The sequence below is a fragment of the Leuresthes tenuis genome, unplaced genomic scaffold (genome assembly GCF_036924035.1).
Source record: "Leuresthes tenuis unplaced genomic scaffold, fLeuTen1.0.hap1 SCAF_3, whole genome shotgun sequence".
Classification (NCBI taxonomy): Eukaryota; Metazoa; Chordata; class Actinopteri; order Atheriniformes; family Atherinopsidae; genus Leuresthes; species Leuresthes tenuis.
Window position 1 is genome coordinate 38,818,279 of NW_027325357.1, and position 18,569 is coordinate 38,836,847.

The 18,569-nt window shown below is 41.4% G+C and overlaps 1 protein-coding gene across 2 annotated transcripts; it reads left to right on the forward strand.

Annotated features, from left to right (window-relative positions):
* Nucleotides 1-1,295: 1,295 nt before the first annotated feature.
* Nucleotides 1,296-16,699, forward strand: cstf1 (cleavage stimulation factor, 3' pre-RNA, subunit 1). 2 transcript variants are annotated; one of them, XM_072382995.1, is made up of 6 exons: nucleotides 1,296-1,354; nucleotides 1,718-1,913; nucleotides 1,996-2,273; nucleotides 2,359-2,556; nucleotides 2,690-3,080; nucleotides 16,053-16,699. In XM_072382995.1, the coding sequence occupies exons 2-6, from the start codon at nucleotides 1,745-1,747 to the stop codon at nucleotides 16,310-16,312; spliced, it is 1,296 nt and encodes a 431-aa protein (XP_072239096.1). In that variant the 5' UTR covers nucleotides 1,296-1,354; nucleotides 1,718-1,744; the 3' UTR covers nucleotides 16,313-16,699. The 2 variants fall into 2 exon arrangements, with proteins under 2 accessions (XP_072239096.1, XP_072239097.1); XM_072382996.1 differs by having other exon boundaries at nucleotides 1,296-1,350.
* The last annotated feature ends 1,870 nt before the right edge of the window (nucleotides 16,700-18,569 follow it).

The following is an 18,569-nucleotide window of genomic DNA, read 5'->3' on the forward strand; positions in this document are numbered from 1 at the left end:
ATTTCCCCCATATTCTATTCTATTCTATTCTAATGTTGTTTATACTATGTATTTTGGTCATGTAGCTTGGGTCACTAGGTTGAGTAAAATTTTACAGCTTATGGTCAACAGTGACAAAAGACAAACTATGTGTTTCGGCCACTAGTTCTATAGTGTTACAGTTTGAGAGATTTTTTTTTATGTTCTTGTGGCTTAGCCTTAATGTGGGGTTGTCAGACACCTGTTAATTAATTGATGATGGCATGGGACCATTCAACACAAATCATTCCTTACACCCAGTGTGTGAAGCTTAAGCTGACAGTTTCATTTGACACATTGGAAAGTAATAGTTCTTTAGTCTTAACACCCACTCTTAATTCACTTCTATGACGCTTTTGAAGTTGTCTGTCTCTGCACACTGAAGTGATGGTCCTGCACTGAGGATACCCAAGGGAAATATCCAATGTACTTTATTTAGCTTTTCATGTCGACCCCTCCTCATACAATTTTAAATGAAGGGAAATATAAGAGATGTGTCATTTGAATAGACTCAGACATTCTCAGACAGGCCTGATCTACAAACATAATTAACCTAATAATGATTATACTTTTCCTTTTTACAAATCAGCATTAAACTAATGGGCCATTCAACAGTAAGCAGCAACTGTGAGATTTGTGTATGCCAGTATGTGCTGAGTTGCTGGCGCTCAATCCCTCAACACATACTCTTATGTCTTTCTAAAAGGCTAAATAGTAACAGTTTCATGACCCTCTAGTCTTAAGTGGATTTGAAAATAGTTCCCAAACATGGCATGCTCTCTTCTTGGTGATAAACCACCATTATTGTTTCTGTTATCAGAATCAGAATCAGAATCAGAAACAAGTTTATAATAATAAGATAATATAGATATATGTACAGAATCTGGATATGTAACATAGCTATCGACTTTGTCATGTTGCTCAGTAAAGGGAGTGTTTGAGCTGCATGCATCTACATTACTGGCATCACAACCACAAAGCTGGGATCAAAACTGGGGGAGAAGCTGACAACTTTTGCTACATGTCGTTAAAAGATGCTGCATTATTTGCGCCCTCTGCTGGAACTTTAGTCGGCCAACCGATGTCGAGTAGAATAAAAATGAAACAGCTGCAGATTATTATGCATAGTATGATGTAATTACATATATGATGCATGGTCACCGATAATTATTTCATTTTTATAGGTTATTTATAGGGAATTTTAAATTTCGCTAAAATTCTGTTTATTTCGAAGGCAACCTTACTTTTTGAGCGTCGTGACGTAGTGCGAGCAATACGTACTGCGTAATGCGCACATTGGGGTCTAGAAGCGCCGTTGGAACTTTGCCGAGGGTTGGTATGTTATAACAAACAATAGGAAAAAATTGGATACAAGCTTCCTTTCAGAATAAGCGTGTTATACTCATCGTTTAAATGGCCCGCGCCATTCTTATAGAGCGCAGTTCAGGGTCGTACACACAATAAATAAACTTGTGTCTGTTTTAACTGTAGCATCAAAGCTAACGTCGTTAGCCGTAAGGGTAACATAAGTTCCATTCATTCGTTTCATCTCACATCAACGCTAGCATAGTCACAGCAGTATTGATATTGGATATTGCAATAAGACATTTCTGAGCGTGTTGTTTTGTGAAGTGGGGATAACTTAACAGCCGCTGTACTAGTCATAAGTAAGATGGTGACATTGTGTCTTTGGTTGCAGCCCAATAAGTCGTCGCCGTGACCCAACATGTATCGTCCCAAACTGACTCTGAAAGACCGACAACACCTGTATAAACTCATCATAAGCCAGCTGCTCTACGATGGATACACTAATATTGCCAACAGTCTCATCAATGAGGTTAAACCACAAAATGTGGTGTCCCCCTCCGAGCAGTTGATGCAGTTGGCAAAGATAGGTATGTGTTCTTCCCAGTCTTCATCCTGGTGATGTGAAAATGTTCAACGGGTCCTAACTGTGCAATTTTCATTTTGTTACAGGGATGGAGAACGATGACACCGCTGTTCAGTATGCTATTGGACGCTCAGATACAGTGGCGCCAGGTGTAGGCATTGATTTGGAATTTGATGCAGATGTTCAGACCATGTCTCCGGAGGCATCGGAGTATGAGACCTGTTATGTCACATCTCATAAGGGGCCATGCCGTGTAGCCACATATAGCCGCGATGGACAGCTTATTGCTACCGGCTCCGCTGATGCCTCAATCAAGATCCTGGACACTGAACGCATGCTGGCAAAGAGTGCAATGCCTATTGAGGTGAGAAGGGTTGAAGAGTAAACTTACATTCTATTTTGTTAAGTTATTACTCAACACTTCTCTTGTGTGTTTCCCTGTATGTTAGGTGATGATGAATGAGACTGCACAGCAAAATATGGAGAATCACCCTGTGATTCGAACACTTTATGACCATGTTGATGAAGTCACCTGCCTCGCTTTCCATCCCACTGAACAGATTCTAGCGTCTGGCTCAAGAGATTACACCCTTAAACTTTTTGACTACTCAAAGCCATCTGCAAAACGAGCATTTAAATATATACAGGTCAGATTTAATAGACTGAGGTTTCCTTTCTAAGGAAAAAAAAAAAGTTGGAGAAAGGCAACATTTGAATTCTGTTGAACTTTGCTTATTAGTTTTTTGTAATCCGATACTATTCACATCCATCATCCTGCAGGAAGCGGAAATGCTGCGATCCATCTCTTTCCACCCATCTGGTGACTTCTTGCTGGTGGGAACTCAGCACCCCACCCTGCGTCTCTATGATGTCAACACCTTCCAGTGCTTCGTGTCTTGCAACCCTCTAGACCAGCACACAGACACCATCAGCGGTGTCGGCTACAACCCCACTGCCAACAGCTACGTCACCTGCAGCAAGGACGGCAGCATCAAATTGTGGGATGGCGTCTCCAACCGTTGTGTGACAACCTTTGACAAGGCTCATGACGGAGCTGAAGTATGCTCTGCCATCTTTTCTAAGAATTCCAAGTACATCCTGTCCAGTGGAAAAGACTCCGTGGTCAAACTTTGGGAGATCTCCACAGGGCGCACACTTGTGAAGTACACAGGTAAGGACGAACCACAGTTCAGATGCATATAGGGAGGTGAGAATTTACTTCAATTTAGTTTGGTTGAGCATTTATGTAAGGCTATGCAATGTAATGCAATCACCTCCTGCACTGGTTCTTAATGAAAAAGAGCTGAAGAAGCCTCTGATGAAGACACTCACTCAGTACGTTTATATGACAGGAGAAGAATAAATTATTGTGTTGGTTCAATCAAAACCAGACCTCTAGAATACATGTAAATGTTTTCATCTGGACAAAAGTCAGACTAACACTCCCCAGGTAATGCGTTTGAGAATACAAGTTCTGATTAGTTATGCATGTGTTCACTCAACTAGAATTGAACTGGCCTCGGAACTAAGAGCATGCTCCAAAGTTACTGTTACTAAGTATGTAAGTATGAGTGTATAGTAATACAGCTGGAGTCCCTATAACGCTGCTCATATTCCCATATTTTCTGTTTCTCACATCTCTGACGGCATTAATACTATGTCTAAACTCGCGGTTGCATAAATCATTTCCAGATTATCGCTCTGCTCTAATAAAATCCCAATCTTATTACCGCAGCGTCACCTGATTTAAAAATGACCATTCAAGTAACTTAAAGAGCACATCTGTGTAGTGAATTCAGCTGCATGTATGATGAGATCCCACAGAGAAAGTTACAAGCAACAGAATGTCTCAATAGTTTTTCTCTGATAGTCCACAGCATCGCAGTGGCAAGAATGCGTGATGTGATAAATCGATTACTTCCCTATGAATGTGTATTGGCACAAATGAGAGTTGTTCAATTAAATGGCTAAAGACTGAACAATTGAGGATTTGCGTTGTAGTTCATATGTTTAACAACATGTGTGACATTTCTCCAGAGCAGTCCCCAGCACAGAGCCAGCCTTCTCTATTAGTTTGCTAGATTTTTTTACTCTGACTTCGATGCTGTTGCTTAACATTTTGCTTAAATGTACTCCTTCCCTTTACCTCAAGGAGATGATTGTGGTCAATCTGCTCCTTTTATTCAGTCTCTTGTTCACCTCTTCTAAACCCCACAACTGCAGAGTCATTTTGAGTATTTCTGTATTTCCAAATTTTGAGTTATACTGTAAGTCTGATATGTGCAGCGTTAAGACAAACTGTAGTATTACAGCCCCTTGTGATGCCCTGTGACCCTTAAGTCTCACAAACCGAGGTGTGTTTGTCAGGTAATAATCCAGACACCTGTGTTTTCTGGAGCTTCTCACTAGGGATGCAACGGTGCTCTGTAAAATATTGAATCGTTCGGTCCGCTATGCACGGGACAATACACCCTTATGGACCGTGGGTTTTCGTTTTTGCAATTCATTTTACGTTGATGCTTTACAGGCCACTGTGTGTGCTTGTCCAGGCAGGTGAAAAACCTCCAATCACTGTTGTGTCTCCACCCACGCACCCCCTGTCAGTCACACGGTTGTAACTGGAGATGGGTTCAAAATGCAGCTCGCACACAGACGCGGAAAAAAGAAAACAAAGAGGCGTGGCCAGCACTAGCCAGGAGTCGAGAGCAATGGTGGACTAGCCATCGGGAGCACCAGGACATTTCCCGGTGGCCTGGCCGCCGAACTGGCCCGCTCGGCAATTGTCGATGGTCGGTGGGCCGTCTAGTGGAGGCTGGTCTCTGGTCTGGATGGCTGGGCTAACAGAGTCAAACAGCGTAGTAATGTTCTGTTAAGTTTGTTTTACGGTTGCCGCATCGCTCTCGGTGCATGATGTCAAAATTATGGATTTCCGCTTGGCGCACGCCATGAAAAGGCGGCTCGGCGCGAAGTCATGCACCAAATGTCATGTCGAAATTTGTAAGTTGGCGCGCGCATAGAACGACAAACCAGATGGACCAATTTGAAAACGGGTTCCGCGAGGAAGTGCGTCTGTACAGGCACCTGTACTGAAATTACTGTTCTGCATTGAAACAGCATAAGCAAGTAAAACAGCAAACCGATCTGTTATTATTATTGCATCCTGAAAGGCAACGATAATTCCCAAGAGCGTCCATTGAAGCGCACTATTTCATAACAAACAAACAAAGAAAAGGTAACACACTTAATAGTCCTATAACAATATTCTAAGTACTATATCAGACTATAATGGTGATAACACACCTATTGAAATTTCAACTTCTGTAGACTCATCAGCTATTATGTAAGCAGAGGTGAGAATGCTGACCAATGATGACAGTGCTACTCCTCCAGCTCTTGATGGGGGCATTGTTTTATTTTCCATTTTCGTCGTTGTAGAGTAGTTAGCGGTAACCTTCACATAGCAGCGACACCTCTGTAATGGAGAATATTGCAACTACTCGCGCACTGACGCGCCCCACTATATATGGCCGGCCCGACACGTGACGTCATCAAGCGAGCCATCGCAGAAACCATACTGGGGCCTCTAGTTAAACTAATTCACATTGCAGTGCGCATTGAGAGGGCAGCGTTTATGTGCTGCGACTAATGGCGCGTTCAAGTTGTTCCTGAATGTCGGAATTTCTGAGCCCTCAGTCAGAATTTAAATTTTACCATTTGAAAGTTGTGTTTAGTAACTGTTAACTTGAATGAAAAGTATTATATTATTCAGTACACCAGTGATACTGGTATGTTTACAGTTTTTTTCTGACAAGCAAAATAAAGAGAGAATTTTGGGAGAAAAAAAATTGTTCTCTTTACGCACAAAACGCTTACCGAAACCGAACCAAAACCGTGGCCCAAAAACCAAGGTGCAGACTGTACCATGGGTTACCTGTGTTGTTGCACCCCTACTTCTCACGTTACACTGCAGGCTGAATCCTGTTAAAACCACTTAAGAAATCAAAAGTTCACAACCTCATGCTGCCTATTTCATCCACTTGAGAGTGCATTCACTGACACAGGTTTGTTGACAAATGATGGTTAACAATTCTTTAAGTGCAAAGTGTTTTGTCGTTGTCTTGTCCCTGTTCTTTTTTTTCAAATAATACATTTTCACCTCACACTGTGATCCCAACTGAAATGCACCAGCGCTGCAGCAACACTTTTTTAATCAGCTTCCACAAATCTTATTCCTGTTCACTACAAAGTAAGAGCATCATTACCTCACACACATTATTAAGATTAACCCGTTTTCTTCTGATAAATGTTTCAAAAACGCCTGTTGACTCAACTGAGCGATGATATAAATTTTCTGTGGGTCTGTGGCCAAGTCTCATTGTGCAAATTATCACAGTGGGAAGTTTACTTTAAAAATGTGCTCTGAGAAAACACTGATGTCACATTGCTTTGAATTATGGGAATTTTTCTTTGCATCAATAGTTATAAGGTAGCTATCAGAAGCTCTTTGTGCAACCGTAATGTGTCCAAGGTGAGGCAACAGATGGGGACTTTTATAGAAATTATTTTTCTATTATAGTTCTTTATAAGTATCAAGGAGCTTTTGATTTCTAACTGTGGAAACCAGTTGTTAGTGTATTGGAATAAGAAAGACCTGAACTGAAAACGATGTAATGGTCACACACTTGGATATACAGGGTGTCCATAAAGTCTCTTTACAATTTAAGAAATGCATTACAAAGGCAATTAATGAGATATCGTAATCAGATTTGTTCTATATACTCAGTAGTTATCAAAGTTTTTAATCGCATTGCATTTGGGTATTTCAGGTATCCCATACATAAAGTCTCTTTACAGTTTAAAAAAAAATTGCAAAAGCAAATGAACAGACAAATATGTGGAAATTGGTACATAATGAGGAGAAGATATTGAAGATTTTTTTTAATTAATTTGATACACATCTATATGGGCACCATTAGTTGCACAAAGTACATCGAGACGGAGCTCGATTTCTTTCCATGTTTGCTGTAGCATAGGCTCATTAACGGTGGTGGCAATGGCATCAGTGATCTTTTGCTTTAGATCAGTGATGTCCCGTATCTTTGTTCAATACACAATATCTTTAACATAACCTCATAGAAAGAAGTTCAGGGGAGTGAACAAGTTGGCCAGGGAATGGGGCCATGTCTTTGTTCTTGGTCGTCCACTCCTCCCTTTATCCAACACTGTCCACGTGTCCATAAATTTCTTGTGCTATGTGCGAATTGACTGACATAACGGTAGATCTCTTCCATGCTTGGTTCTGATTTTGTTTCAATGAACCATGACACACATTGTGCCTTTTCTTGAAGAGTAGCCATTTTTTAGGCATTCATTTAACAGAACCTCTTTCATCAACGGGATACCTGAAATACACAAATGCAATGTGTTGCTAGTATCTTTTTAAGGATTTACTTCTTTTGTTCAAACTGTAAACCAAATTTTTAATTTGATTTCTTCAAAGTTTGCACTATTATTCAGACAGAACAATCAAGTTAATGGAAGCACACTGAAACGAGAAAGATGTGGTCAAGTCTTGAGTGAGCTCTGCTCTGTGATGTCCACCTCTGCCTGTTTGTAATTGGACTGCCTTTTTATTGTGATTTTACTCGTTAACCACTAAACCACATACACCCGTTCACACAAACATTCTTCTTAGTCTGTATAGCTTTACAGGCTGTGCAGTGCACACATTCACACATCGATGAACACGATAGAGGTAACATGGGGTCTTGCAGTGGAACCCAGGGATCAAACCACAGACCTTCTAACTAGCAGATGAACACCCCTCCTCCTGAGCTACAGCTGCCACTACAGCTGTGTTGATGCTGCTAACAGGCACATTGTACACAACGTCACTTTACAACAAGTTCAATTTATGTGTCAATCTGAGCATTTTGGTGGCACAGGTGGTTGAATCCTTTCTGCTGATAAAATTCACTAAACCGCTTAATCTACCAATTCTGATACCTCTCCTCTATTTTTCTAACTGGCAAAGATAATTGAATGTCATTCCCCCCATTGATCATTACTTGTTAGTGTATTACTGAATGGGCGGATGGATCAGTTGTCACTAATTATTACTAAGTAACTAGATGGACAGCCAAAATTAAGCTTGACAGTTTTATATTTATTCAGCGCAGATGAATCCTTTGTTTCAGTTTTAAATGACTCGTATTAGCCAAATGTGAACGAACCTAACTCAAATTTGACTGTGATTCAGCTAACGTAGCTGTTAGATTTTGTTATATGGCTACAAAGACATCGTACATTTTGGATGTTATATCACAAAATTATCAATATGGACAAATTTAGTTGCCAAAAATTGATAAACTGACGCAAATGTAATGAGTGTACACTGTAAACAGTGTAATTCACCAATATCACTTTATCAGCAGGATCCCATCGCTTGTTTACCTGCTAAAGCAGCCCGCTGTAGTATTTTCCAGTGATGCAGATGACACTGGCCCCCGATGATGACGGTCCAGCATTTTCAGCCAAAATCCCAACTGCTGTTTAACGTGTCAGATGTTCCCTTTTCAGATTAATGTTCCCACAATTCCAGAGAGGAAAGATGCAGCCATGAGCTGCATTCAATGTCATCGCTACACAATTAGTATTTTGAGTTATTATAACTAAGTCCAAATACTTTTTTTGTTTGTTTTTATTCAGTTTTTATTTATTAAAAAAAATGTATTACTTTATTTTAGTGAATCAGTAATAAATACCTTGCAACCAGTTGTTCGCTGGCCTGGTAGCACCCGTGCTTTAGGATAAGAGACCGTTTATGACATTTTTCACTTGTAGTTTAATTTTGCTCAATTTTATTTACTAAAGTTAAAATGAACCCACACACAAACACATGGCATCTTTTATTTTCCTTTATGACCACTTCCATTCTCTGAGTCACACTTGGATAATTACATCACTTTAAGCTGTCAGGTTTCTCACGCAGCCTTTGCTGTTACCACTAAACACGCTCTGCAACTCGAGGGTTTTTGGATTTATTGTAGCATCTCTGTACTCTGATGAATATTGATAAATAACAGCGATGTGGTTTATCCAAGAAAGTTTAATTTTTGGTGCCATTAAATGTTCCACTAAGTAATCAGTCAATTATTTAAGGCCTGTTTTGTTCGGGTAAAATTGTCCCAAACCTCCTGACAGTGAGTAACAGATCTTTAAAACACTTTCTGACAACAACCTGATGTCTTAAATCCTTTTACAAATTTCATAATAACAGAAGCTTTTTCTAAAGGTATATCCAGGTCTTTTAAATAGAGCTCCGCAAAGTCCACAGAAGTCTTTTTATTTTTTTTCCTCCCTAGATTTGTCTTGGTCACAACAGCTGCATGAATCTCGCAACTGCTTTAAGTTTGGATTTAATTTTGTGTGAACTTTTGCTCGATTTTCTCAGTCAACGCTTGACTGTTCCCAAATATACTGACATCACTTAAATTCAATTGGTTAGAAACTTCTGAATCAGATTTAGTATATTTCTTATTTTATATACAAGCCTTTTCTTGATAATGAAAAGATAGTTGACTGCTGACTAATCCGTCTTCTAACAGTTATTATCGAGTGATGATCGACTAATGATTAATTCTATGAATATTGAAATATATGTAGATAAAGAATTAAATTGACTTTTCTGTTGCACATAACAGATGACACATGACATTTCAGGTTATAAGTTCTTATTTTAAAAAAAAAGCTCCGTGCTCGTTTCCTTGCAAAAAAATAAAAATATATATATATATATTGATATGTCAGTAGCACATTCGCTGCTTTTTATTTCTATTTGCTTTTTATTTCTAAGTTGCCACTCCTAAGCCAAGTAAGATGCCTCCAGCCAAATAAGATGCAACACTTTGTGTTGCTCAAAGTTAATGTTTCTGTATAAAGACATAGGAACAGGCCGTTCTTATGTTTTTTGGGTTTTTTTTCAGACTTGTTTTCAGGGACATCTGAGCATCTGAAAATACAGGCCTCCTGTTGCATCTCCCTCTGTCAAATTCCGTGTCAATTGGAAACATACACACACACACACACTTCACATGCTGTATTTACATGAAATTGTATTTACAACAGCTGTGAGTCTTCGGCTACAGTTAGCTAAAATGTTCAGCGTAGCCTGTCATTGCATTGAGTTAATATGCTTACTGAAGCTAACCAAACGTTTCGATAGAAAATTGCCGGTTGCAGGAAAGAGTGACATTATCAAGATATTAGTGTTAAATTAGTGATATTCCATTTACTGGATGGAACTCCACTTATAGCGGTGAATTTTCCCAATGCTGTCTGAAAAGGTGTTTTCATGCTTTCATCTTGATACTCTTCTACCCTCTCTCTCTCTTTCTTTTCACGTTTCAGGGTTATCTCTTGTAATTGAAAATACCCAAACTAAGATGCAGAATTGTAGTTTAAGTTTTCTATACTCATTTACTTTGAGTCTGGTTAGTCAGAGATTCTAACACTAAAATGTTACCGCCTTTTCCAGCTTACTGGCCTCTGGGGGTTTCATTTTTCGGTTGCTATGCGCCGGCCTTATCGGCAGCAAGTCTGTGTAGCTCTGTTTTGTTCGTCGTTTATATAATTGTATGTAATTTTTTGTTTTTATCTAAACTTTTTTTAGTGTTTTTTTTTTTTGAGATCTCCTTTTTACTTACATTTCATTTTATTTGTATTTATTTTTTTGGCAATGTGCACTGCTACCAGTACTAGAGCAGTGTACACAAGAGAAGAACCGTTGGCACTGTCAAGGATTGGACACGGAATTAAACATCCATTTCCGACCAAGCTAAAAAAGCTGTACCGTGGATGCAGAGCTGGAGCAAAACGAAAGGCAAAGTGGGACAACAGGAGGTGGAGGTACAAGCCTTTTCTTATGGGAAATGCTAACTCGCTACCAAACAAGTGTGATGAGCTAGAGGCACTTGTGCAGAACCAACGGCTGTTCACAGCCGTACAAGCGGATCGTGACCGGAGTACAAGCAGTAAGCGGAAAGGCGGGGGTATTATCCTGTTGTTTAATCAAAGATGGGTTAACTCCTGCAATGTGACCGTTAAGGAGAGGATATGTTGTCCAGAAATTGAACTGCTGTCAGTTGGTTTCCGTGCGTTCTATGTACCCAGAGAGTTCCCAGATACAGTCGTCATCGTTGTTTACATTCCACCGAGGGCAGCAACAACGGCGTGTGGCGTCATCCATGACGCCGTTGCTAGAATACAGACCCACATCCTGAGGCATTCATTGCAATCACAGGGGATTTCAACCACATCTCTTGATCCTCCTGCCTGACTGGCTTTGTACAGTATGTGGCCTGTCCAACACGTGGAGAAAAGACATTAGATCTGTTTTATGCTAATCTGTTTTATACCCACCACTGGGTAGATCTGATCACAGCATGGTCTATCTACAACCCACATACAGACTTTGTGTACAAAGACTTCCTGTTACTACCAGATCTTTCAGGAAGTGGTCACCAGAGGTGCGTGATGCATTGAGAGACTGTTTTGATGTCACAGACTGGGAATGTTCTGCTGGAGGAAGAAGAAATGTCCATTGACATGGACAGGAGGGTCAGCACCATCACTGACTACATTAACTTCTGTAGGGACACTGTGATTCCAGTGAGGACTTTAAGCTGCTATCCTAATAATAAACCATGGATCACCAGTGACATCAAAGACCTCCTTTAACAGAAAAAGATGGCGTTCCAGAATGGGGATGGAGAAAGGTGGAGGACGGAGGAATGTACAATGGGAGCTTAAAAAGACACTACATCGAGCTAAGGTGGAGTACAAGAAAAAGGTAGAGAGACAGTTGGAGAACAATAACACCAAGGAGGTGTGGAAGGGCATGAGAACCATAACTGGATACAGACTGAAAAACTATCTGTGGAAGGTGATGATGACAATACTTTTAATCAATATTTCAACAGGTTCGATAGTGTTGCTTTTTCCACCTCTACTGCTGCTCCCTCCACCCCTAACACTACAGCTGCTTCCTCTATACTGCTTCCACTGTACTTCCACCTCAATGGCAACTCGCATCGCCAAGCCTCCTCCTCTGCCTGACTGCACCTCCACCTCTGCAGCAACTCTCACCAACAGGCTTCTTCTGTCCAGTTGTACCTCCACCACCAGGTCTCCTGAGTCAAGCTACACCTCCATCTCTGCAGCAGCTTCCACCACCAGGCATCCTGAGCCCAGCTGCGCAACCACCTCTGCAGCAGTTTCCACCGCCAGGCCTCCTGAACCCAGCCACACCTCCACCTCTGCGGCAGCTTCCAACACTAGACCTCCTAAGCCCAGCTGCACATCATCCTCTGCGGCAGCTTTCAGCACCAGGCATCCTGAGCACAGTTGCTCCTCCACATCTGTGGCTGCTCCCACCGGCTGGCCTCCTCAGTTCAGCTGCACCTCCACCTCTGCAGCAACTCCCACCACTTACCCTCCTCTGTCCAGCTGCACCCCCACCCCCATCTCTAAAATTGATAGTAACATCACTCCTGTCGGTGGAGCTGAGTGACTACAGGCTGGTGGCTTTGACATCTCATATCATGAAGACCTTGGAGACACTCCTTGTTCGTCGCATGAGATTATAGCTTGTTGAGGATCTTGACCCCCTCCAGTTTGCCTACCAGAAACACATAGGAGTGGAAGACACGATTCTGTACATGTTGCATCGGGCTTATGCTTATTTGGATGATCATATGTGAGAATCATATTCTTTGACTTCTCCAGTGCCTTCAACACCATACAGCCTCCCATACTGAAAGACAAGCTTCTAGGTATGGGTGTGGCCCCTCCCTGACATTGTGTATTATAGACTATCTGACTGCCAGACCACAGTATATCAGGATGGGGAGATGTGTTTCTGGAACATGAGAATGCAGTACTGGGGCTCCGCAGGGTACCGTTTTGGCTCCTTTTCTTTTCACCTCTACACATCAAACTTAAGGTACAACTCGGTGTCCTGCCACATACAGAAGTATTCTGATGATACGGCTGTGGCATGTGTGCGCAGTGGACAGGAGAAGGAGTACAGAGACCTTGTGGAGTCCTTCTATGACTCCACAAGGCTCATCTCACTGCGCTGCAGGACTGAGAGGTTCGGGAGGTCCTTTGTCCCCACAGCCATAAGGCCTTTTAATAGTGACTGATGACATGTTCTTCTCAGATTTATTTATTTATTTATTTCGTCATTGATTATTAGTGCTGTCAAGATATTTTAAAAAATGAGAGATTAATTATATGGGTATATATCTATACCCGCTTAATCCGTCGGTCGGGTCGCGATTATCCAAGCAGTCATCGGGTGAAAGGCGGGGTACACCCTGGACAGGTCGCCAGTCCATCACATGGCCACACACAGAGACAAACGAGACAAACAACCATGCACGCACGTTCACACTCACTCCTAAGGACATTTTTTTAGACTCACCAATTAACCTAACATGCATGTTTTTGGACGGTGGGAGAAAGTCGGAGTACCCGGAGAGAACCCACGCATCAAACCTGGAACCCTCTCACTGTGAGGCGACGGTACTAACCACCACACCACCGTGCAGCCCCATCACAAAATAAAGTGCTGAAATAACATCAAGCAATAAATTCTGTTAGGCTACAAATGACATAGCAGCTATGCTGACCTCATGCTTCTTATTTCTTCTTCTTCAGCGAGTCGCTGAGACAGACAGCTTGGTCACATTTTCTGGGAGCAAGGCTGCCCTTTTCTTTTGCACTATGTGGCCTGCGAGGCTAAACAGTCTCTCACAAGGTACGGAGGTTGCCGAGGAGGCCAGGTACTTGCGTGCCACGACTGACAGCTTTTCATAGGCTCCTGAGTGGGCATACCACCACTGCAGGGGACAGTCGTCAATACTGATGCTGGGATCTGCTCTGTGGCACTGCAGCTCTCCGGACTCCATTCCATCTTCTTCTGAGTCAGAGTCAGACCCCAGAAGGAGAGCGCTCTTCCTCTTCTTCTGAGCTGGTTCATCATCCTTTGTGAAGGGCTGGATAGTAGCTGCCCTTCTGGGCTCTGCTGCTTGGAGCATGCTCTCCAGACTGGTCCACACCTGAATGAATGAATGAATTAATTAATTAATACATTGATGGACAGGTAGATTTATTTTATTTTGTGAAGCACTTTGTGTTGCATTTCTTATGTGTGAAAAGTGTTATATGAATAAAGTTTGATTTGATAAAATTGGACTCAATAGTCCAGCTTATCCTTATAGTCTTTACTTGTTCCCTCTTTTCTCTTGGAAGACATTTCAAATCCTTGAAACATGGATCCAGTGCTGTGGCTACCTTGAACCATGTCTCATTGGCAACAGCTCATCATGCTGCCAGGTAGGCATTCTTGAACTTCACCACGTAGGCTGGATCATCATCAGTGATGTCCATGACACGGTCCAGATAGCGAAAAGCAGGCAGCACTACAGAGCAAGAGACGTAGGCCTCACCACCCAGCAGCTCAGTCACATACCTGCAGAGGTTGGATAAGTTTGAAAAATAAACTTAGCTGGATATTTAGATTTAAGTGTAACTGTGTAACCAATTTAATTGGAATCTTCTCAAACCCCAGCTGGTTGAGGCGGATGGCCACTCTTCCTGGTTCTGGTTCTGCCAGAGGTTTCTTCCTGTTAAAGGGAGTCGTTCCTTTCCACAGTCCCTCAGGCTCAGGACGGGAGATTGGGCTGAAGACAAGTTTCGGTGCAATCTATTGGTTTCCTTAGCTAGGATATTATTTTTTTAATTGGCTCTATATGAATGAATTGGATTATGATTACAATGAATTGAATTCCAATTGGCTTGAATTGGACTATATTATTTAAGTGCCTTGAGATGACAATTGTTGTAATTTGGCGCTATATAAATAAAATTCTGTTAACCCTTCGTCTTCCACAATGTTTATAGGGCTGTAGTTCATCGCTATCCACTTGGCAAGAACATTCGTCAGCCTGTCGGTTGCAGACTTGCTCATACACAGGGTGTTCTGGAGTTTAGTTTGACGAAGAGCTTTGCTATAGCTCGCTAAATTGCTAACGTCAACTGTGGCTGCACTCGCGACTGGGTGCATTGCGTTGATGTAATAGGCTAAACTTGAGCTGCTTCGGTGGTAAGCAAACTCCTTACAAAGAAGGCAGATCACTCTACATTTATCAATGGTGCCGTCGGGGCGTTTGTGAAATGTAAATTTTCCATTCATTAGACCGACTACTCTCACATGCTCTTCCATTTTCAAATCTCCTCACCTTGCCCTCCCAACTACAATGGGAGCCTATCAGCTTATGCTAAACCATCCCAAACACAATGACAGCCAATCAATGTTCACTTCAGGGTGTGACGGACCATTGTTTTCCACCCCCAACAACTCAAGTACAAGAAGCCCAACGCATAAAAAGGGATTTTATAAAAAGGCAACTGGCGTACAGAAACAGTTTTGCGATTAAACAGTTGCGATTAAAAAAAATAACGCGCTAAACATGACTGTAATTGATTAATCACAATTACCGCAATAATTTGACAACCCTAATTATTATTATTATTATTATTGTTGCTGTTGTCTAGTATGCAATCATTGTAAATATTTTTTTTTTTGAGCTACTCGACTAATTTGAATTTCCCCTACTGGGGGATGAATAAAGTATTTTTCTATTTCTATTCTATTTAAGAATTAGCCAGATATTAGCATTGAAAGGCCATTTATCAGTGTCTATATGGCCATGAGATCAACTGTAAGACTAAAGGCTATGAAATGTATTTAAAATGACTTCATCATAAGAGCAACATATTTAACATATTTGAATTAACTTTGATGTACTGTAAATAGACAGTAGTTGTTTTGATCTCTGAAATAACAACACAAAGGAAACCGTGAAGGACCCTATTGTCAGGAAAACAGTTTTTGCTGTCTGATTGTAAACCTGCCAGCATCGACTCTGTAAAAGGTTTTAAGAAACTAGTATTTAGTAAGAGCACAGAGCAGAACAGGTGTAGCAACAGTGATGGTGGGTCTTTAACGAAAATGTAACTGTTTTTGTTTGTAGTAAAGCGAACATTTCCAGTGACGTGTTCCGTCTTTGTGTTACAGGAGCGGGGCTGAGTGGCCGTCAGATGCATCGCACGCAGGGTGTGTTCAACCACACAGAGGACTACGTGCTACTGCCGGACGAGCGCACAATCAGCCTCTGCTGCTGGGACTCTCGCACGGCCGAAAGGAAAAATCTGCTGTCACTGGGTCACAATAACATTGTCCGCTGCATCGTCCACTCGCCCACAAACCCCGGCTTCATGACCTGCAGTGATGACTTCAGAGCGCGCTTCTGGTACCGCCGCACCACCACTGACTAAGTTACCTTTCACTAAACGGGCTGCTCTGATTCCACTGAAAGATTTCTTGTCCTCAGCTAAATTGGCTCCCTCATCTGACCATTGCTGTCTTTGATTTTTTTTTTTTTTTTTGAAGCTCGGCTGTGGAATTTTTAGGTAAAGTTCTAAATAAAAGTGGCAGTTGTGATTGCTAAACTTGAAAAGTAAAGAATGTTGGCACTGTTTCTTTAGTGAATAATCCACTGCATTAGTGTCTGATAAAGACAAAGTCTGACCTGTATGGAAACTTGAGTTGTGACACGTTTCTCAGTTGCTCGTTATAAATCTCAGTCTTTCCCATTTTTATATTTTGTCTGTGTTCTTTGTTGTAATTCACATTTTTAATAACGAGCTAAAAGATGCTGTGAATTGACAGTGTAAAGTCCCCCTCAGAACTCATAACCACAGCTATGCTGATATCCTGCATTTATTTTGAGAACACATTTGTTGCTACAAAAAGTGTGCAGCAACCTGTAAGGAGCACAGATGGGCAGCGATACGCCGCAATGCACACATGCAGTTATGGTCATTGTTCAACACTTCCTTCTGTTACTAAGCAGGTTAGCTGAAGAACATTATTTGGAGTTTTATTCCTCCAAAAATGTGAAAAAGTTTGAGTTTATTTTCTTTTGTTCTTGTCAAAGCAGCTGATTTTGGCTTGCGCCCTCCGAGTAGAAAGTCAGGCTGCCCCGTCACCCCTTTGCATTCCCCAACCCCCAGTGCAGCTCTCCCAGACACTAACGTTTCTGTTGTCCAGACAACAATAAGAAGACGCAGAAAAATTTCTCCTTCTGTTGCCCCCCACCTCCCTCATAAAGTAACCTCATAAAATTGGTACACATAGTCTTAATCAAAAAGCCAAAACTTTTTTTTCTGTTATTTGGAAAGTGAATTTGTGAGAAGTGATGTACTTCTGCTTTACAAGAAAGATGGAGTGGAATAAGGGTGTTGAGTTCCATGAAAATAGGCGGAACTTTACAAAAAAAGAACTTGTGGGTGGGTGGGTGCGTGTGTGGGGGGTGTTCTCTCAGACCAATGGGGCTGCAAGAAGGCAGCTTAGGCTCTGACGGGGACTCAGTTTCTCCGCCCAGGGTGTAAAAGCAGTAGTGTTCTCAGTGACAGCTCAGACAATATGCTTGAGAGGCACAGAGGAGGAAGAAACCCCCAAGAGTCTTCACACACACTCATGGTTGCAATGGTTCACTGAAGAGTGACTCTGAACTTCTCGGATTTCTTTGTGTGGACACGACTTCTTTACAATCATGGTGAGTGCAGCAGCTGCTCTTGGACTTTAAAAATACTTATCAAAGAGTGTTTTATTTTCAAAAAGCTGGAATTTATGTCTGACATCATCATATGTTGCTGGTCATCCAGAAGAGCGTCCCTGTAAACCACCTGCTTGGATTTTACTTTTAACTTGTGGTGTCAACTATGAATCTGAGCCACTCTACTGTAAACTGAAACCTGAGAGGGCTGATCCTGATATGGTGCTGAGAGTGAAACTTTATGAGCCTCATTAACACAAATGTATTTAGAAGTGAGACTACGGTGCATCAGGAACATATCATTTACGATGTTGGGTGTCAATTTAGCTTTGAATTGTGAACTTGTGTGTCCTTAATATGATTGAAAAGTGATAAAACCAGCAAGTACACTCCCTTTGTTATTTTAATCTTACAGTAGTTATAATGGGGAAAATGCTCAGTTTCATATGTTAATCTTGATGCCTCTGCAGCCTCAGCTGAAGTGTGACTACATGTTGCAAAGGTGGTACTAACTACACTGATTCCAGTTTTTAAGTTGGATGTATTTGATCTGTTGTATCTCAGCAAATCAGTGTTTCAAAAATGGAGAAACAGTTGTTCAGCAAGGTATCCATGAACAGATGAGAAAACTTTAAAGTTCCCACATCAACCACATCAAGGAGAATTCTGCTTTAGTTCCACAACGTTAAGTCTATCCATTGCTGGGATAAATTGCTGCCATGCCAGTAAGTGTTTGGTTTGGGTTTGAAAATGTTTAAAAAGTTGTGACAGGATTAATATAACAGTGCAGAATAATCTACCCATATGCTATCTGTATCTCACAGTAGGAAAGGAAGTGCATCATTCTGATAATTCCCCTTGCAGGGCAACTATTCAACTGAGCTCATCATCAGCCACTCTTTAAAAATAGACTTGTTTGCTTGATGACTCATTTGTTACAAAGTAATCTCACTTCTGTCCTTTTAGGTTATTTT

Bases quoted from the DNA above. Each gene is read 5' to 3' on its own strand.
- cstf1 (XM_072382995.1), top strand. From the start codon at position 1,745: ATGTATCGTCCCAAACTGACTCTGAAAGACCGACAACACCTGTATAAA. The intron at 1,914-1,995 runs GTATGTGTTCTT...ATTTTGTTACAG, and splicing joins GATGCAGTTGGCAAAGATAG to GGATGGAGAACGATGACACC. The intron at 2,557-2,689 runs GTCAGATTTAAT...ATCATCCTGCAG, and splicing joins GAGCATTTAAATATATACAG to GAAGCGGAAATGCTGCGATC.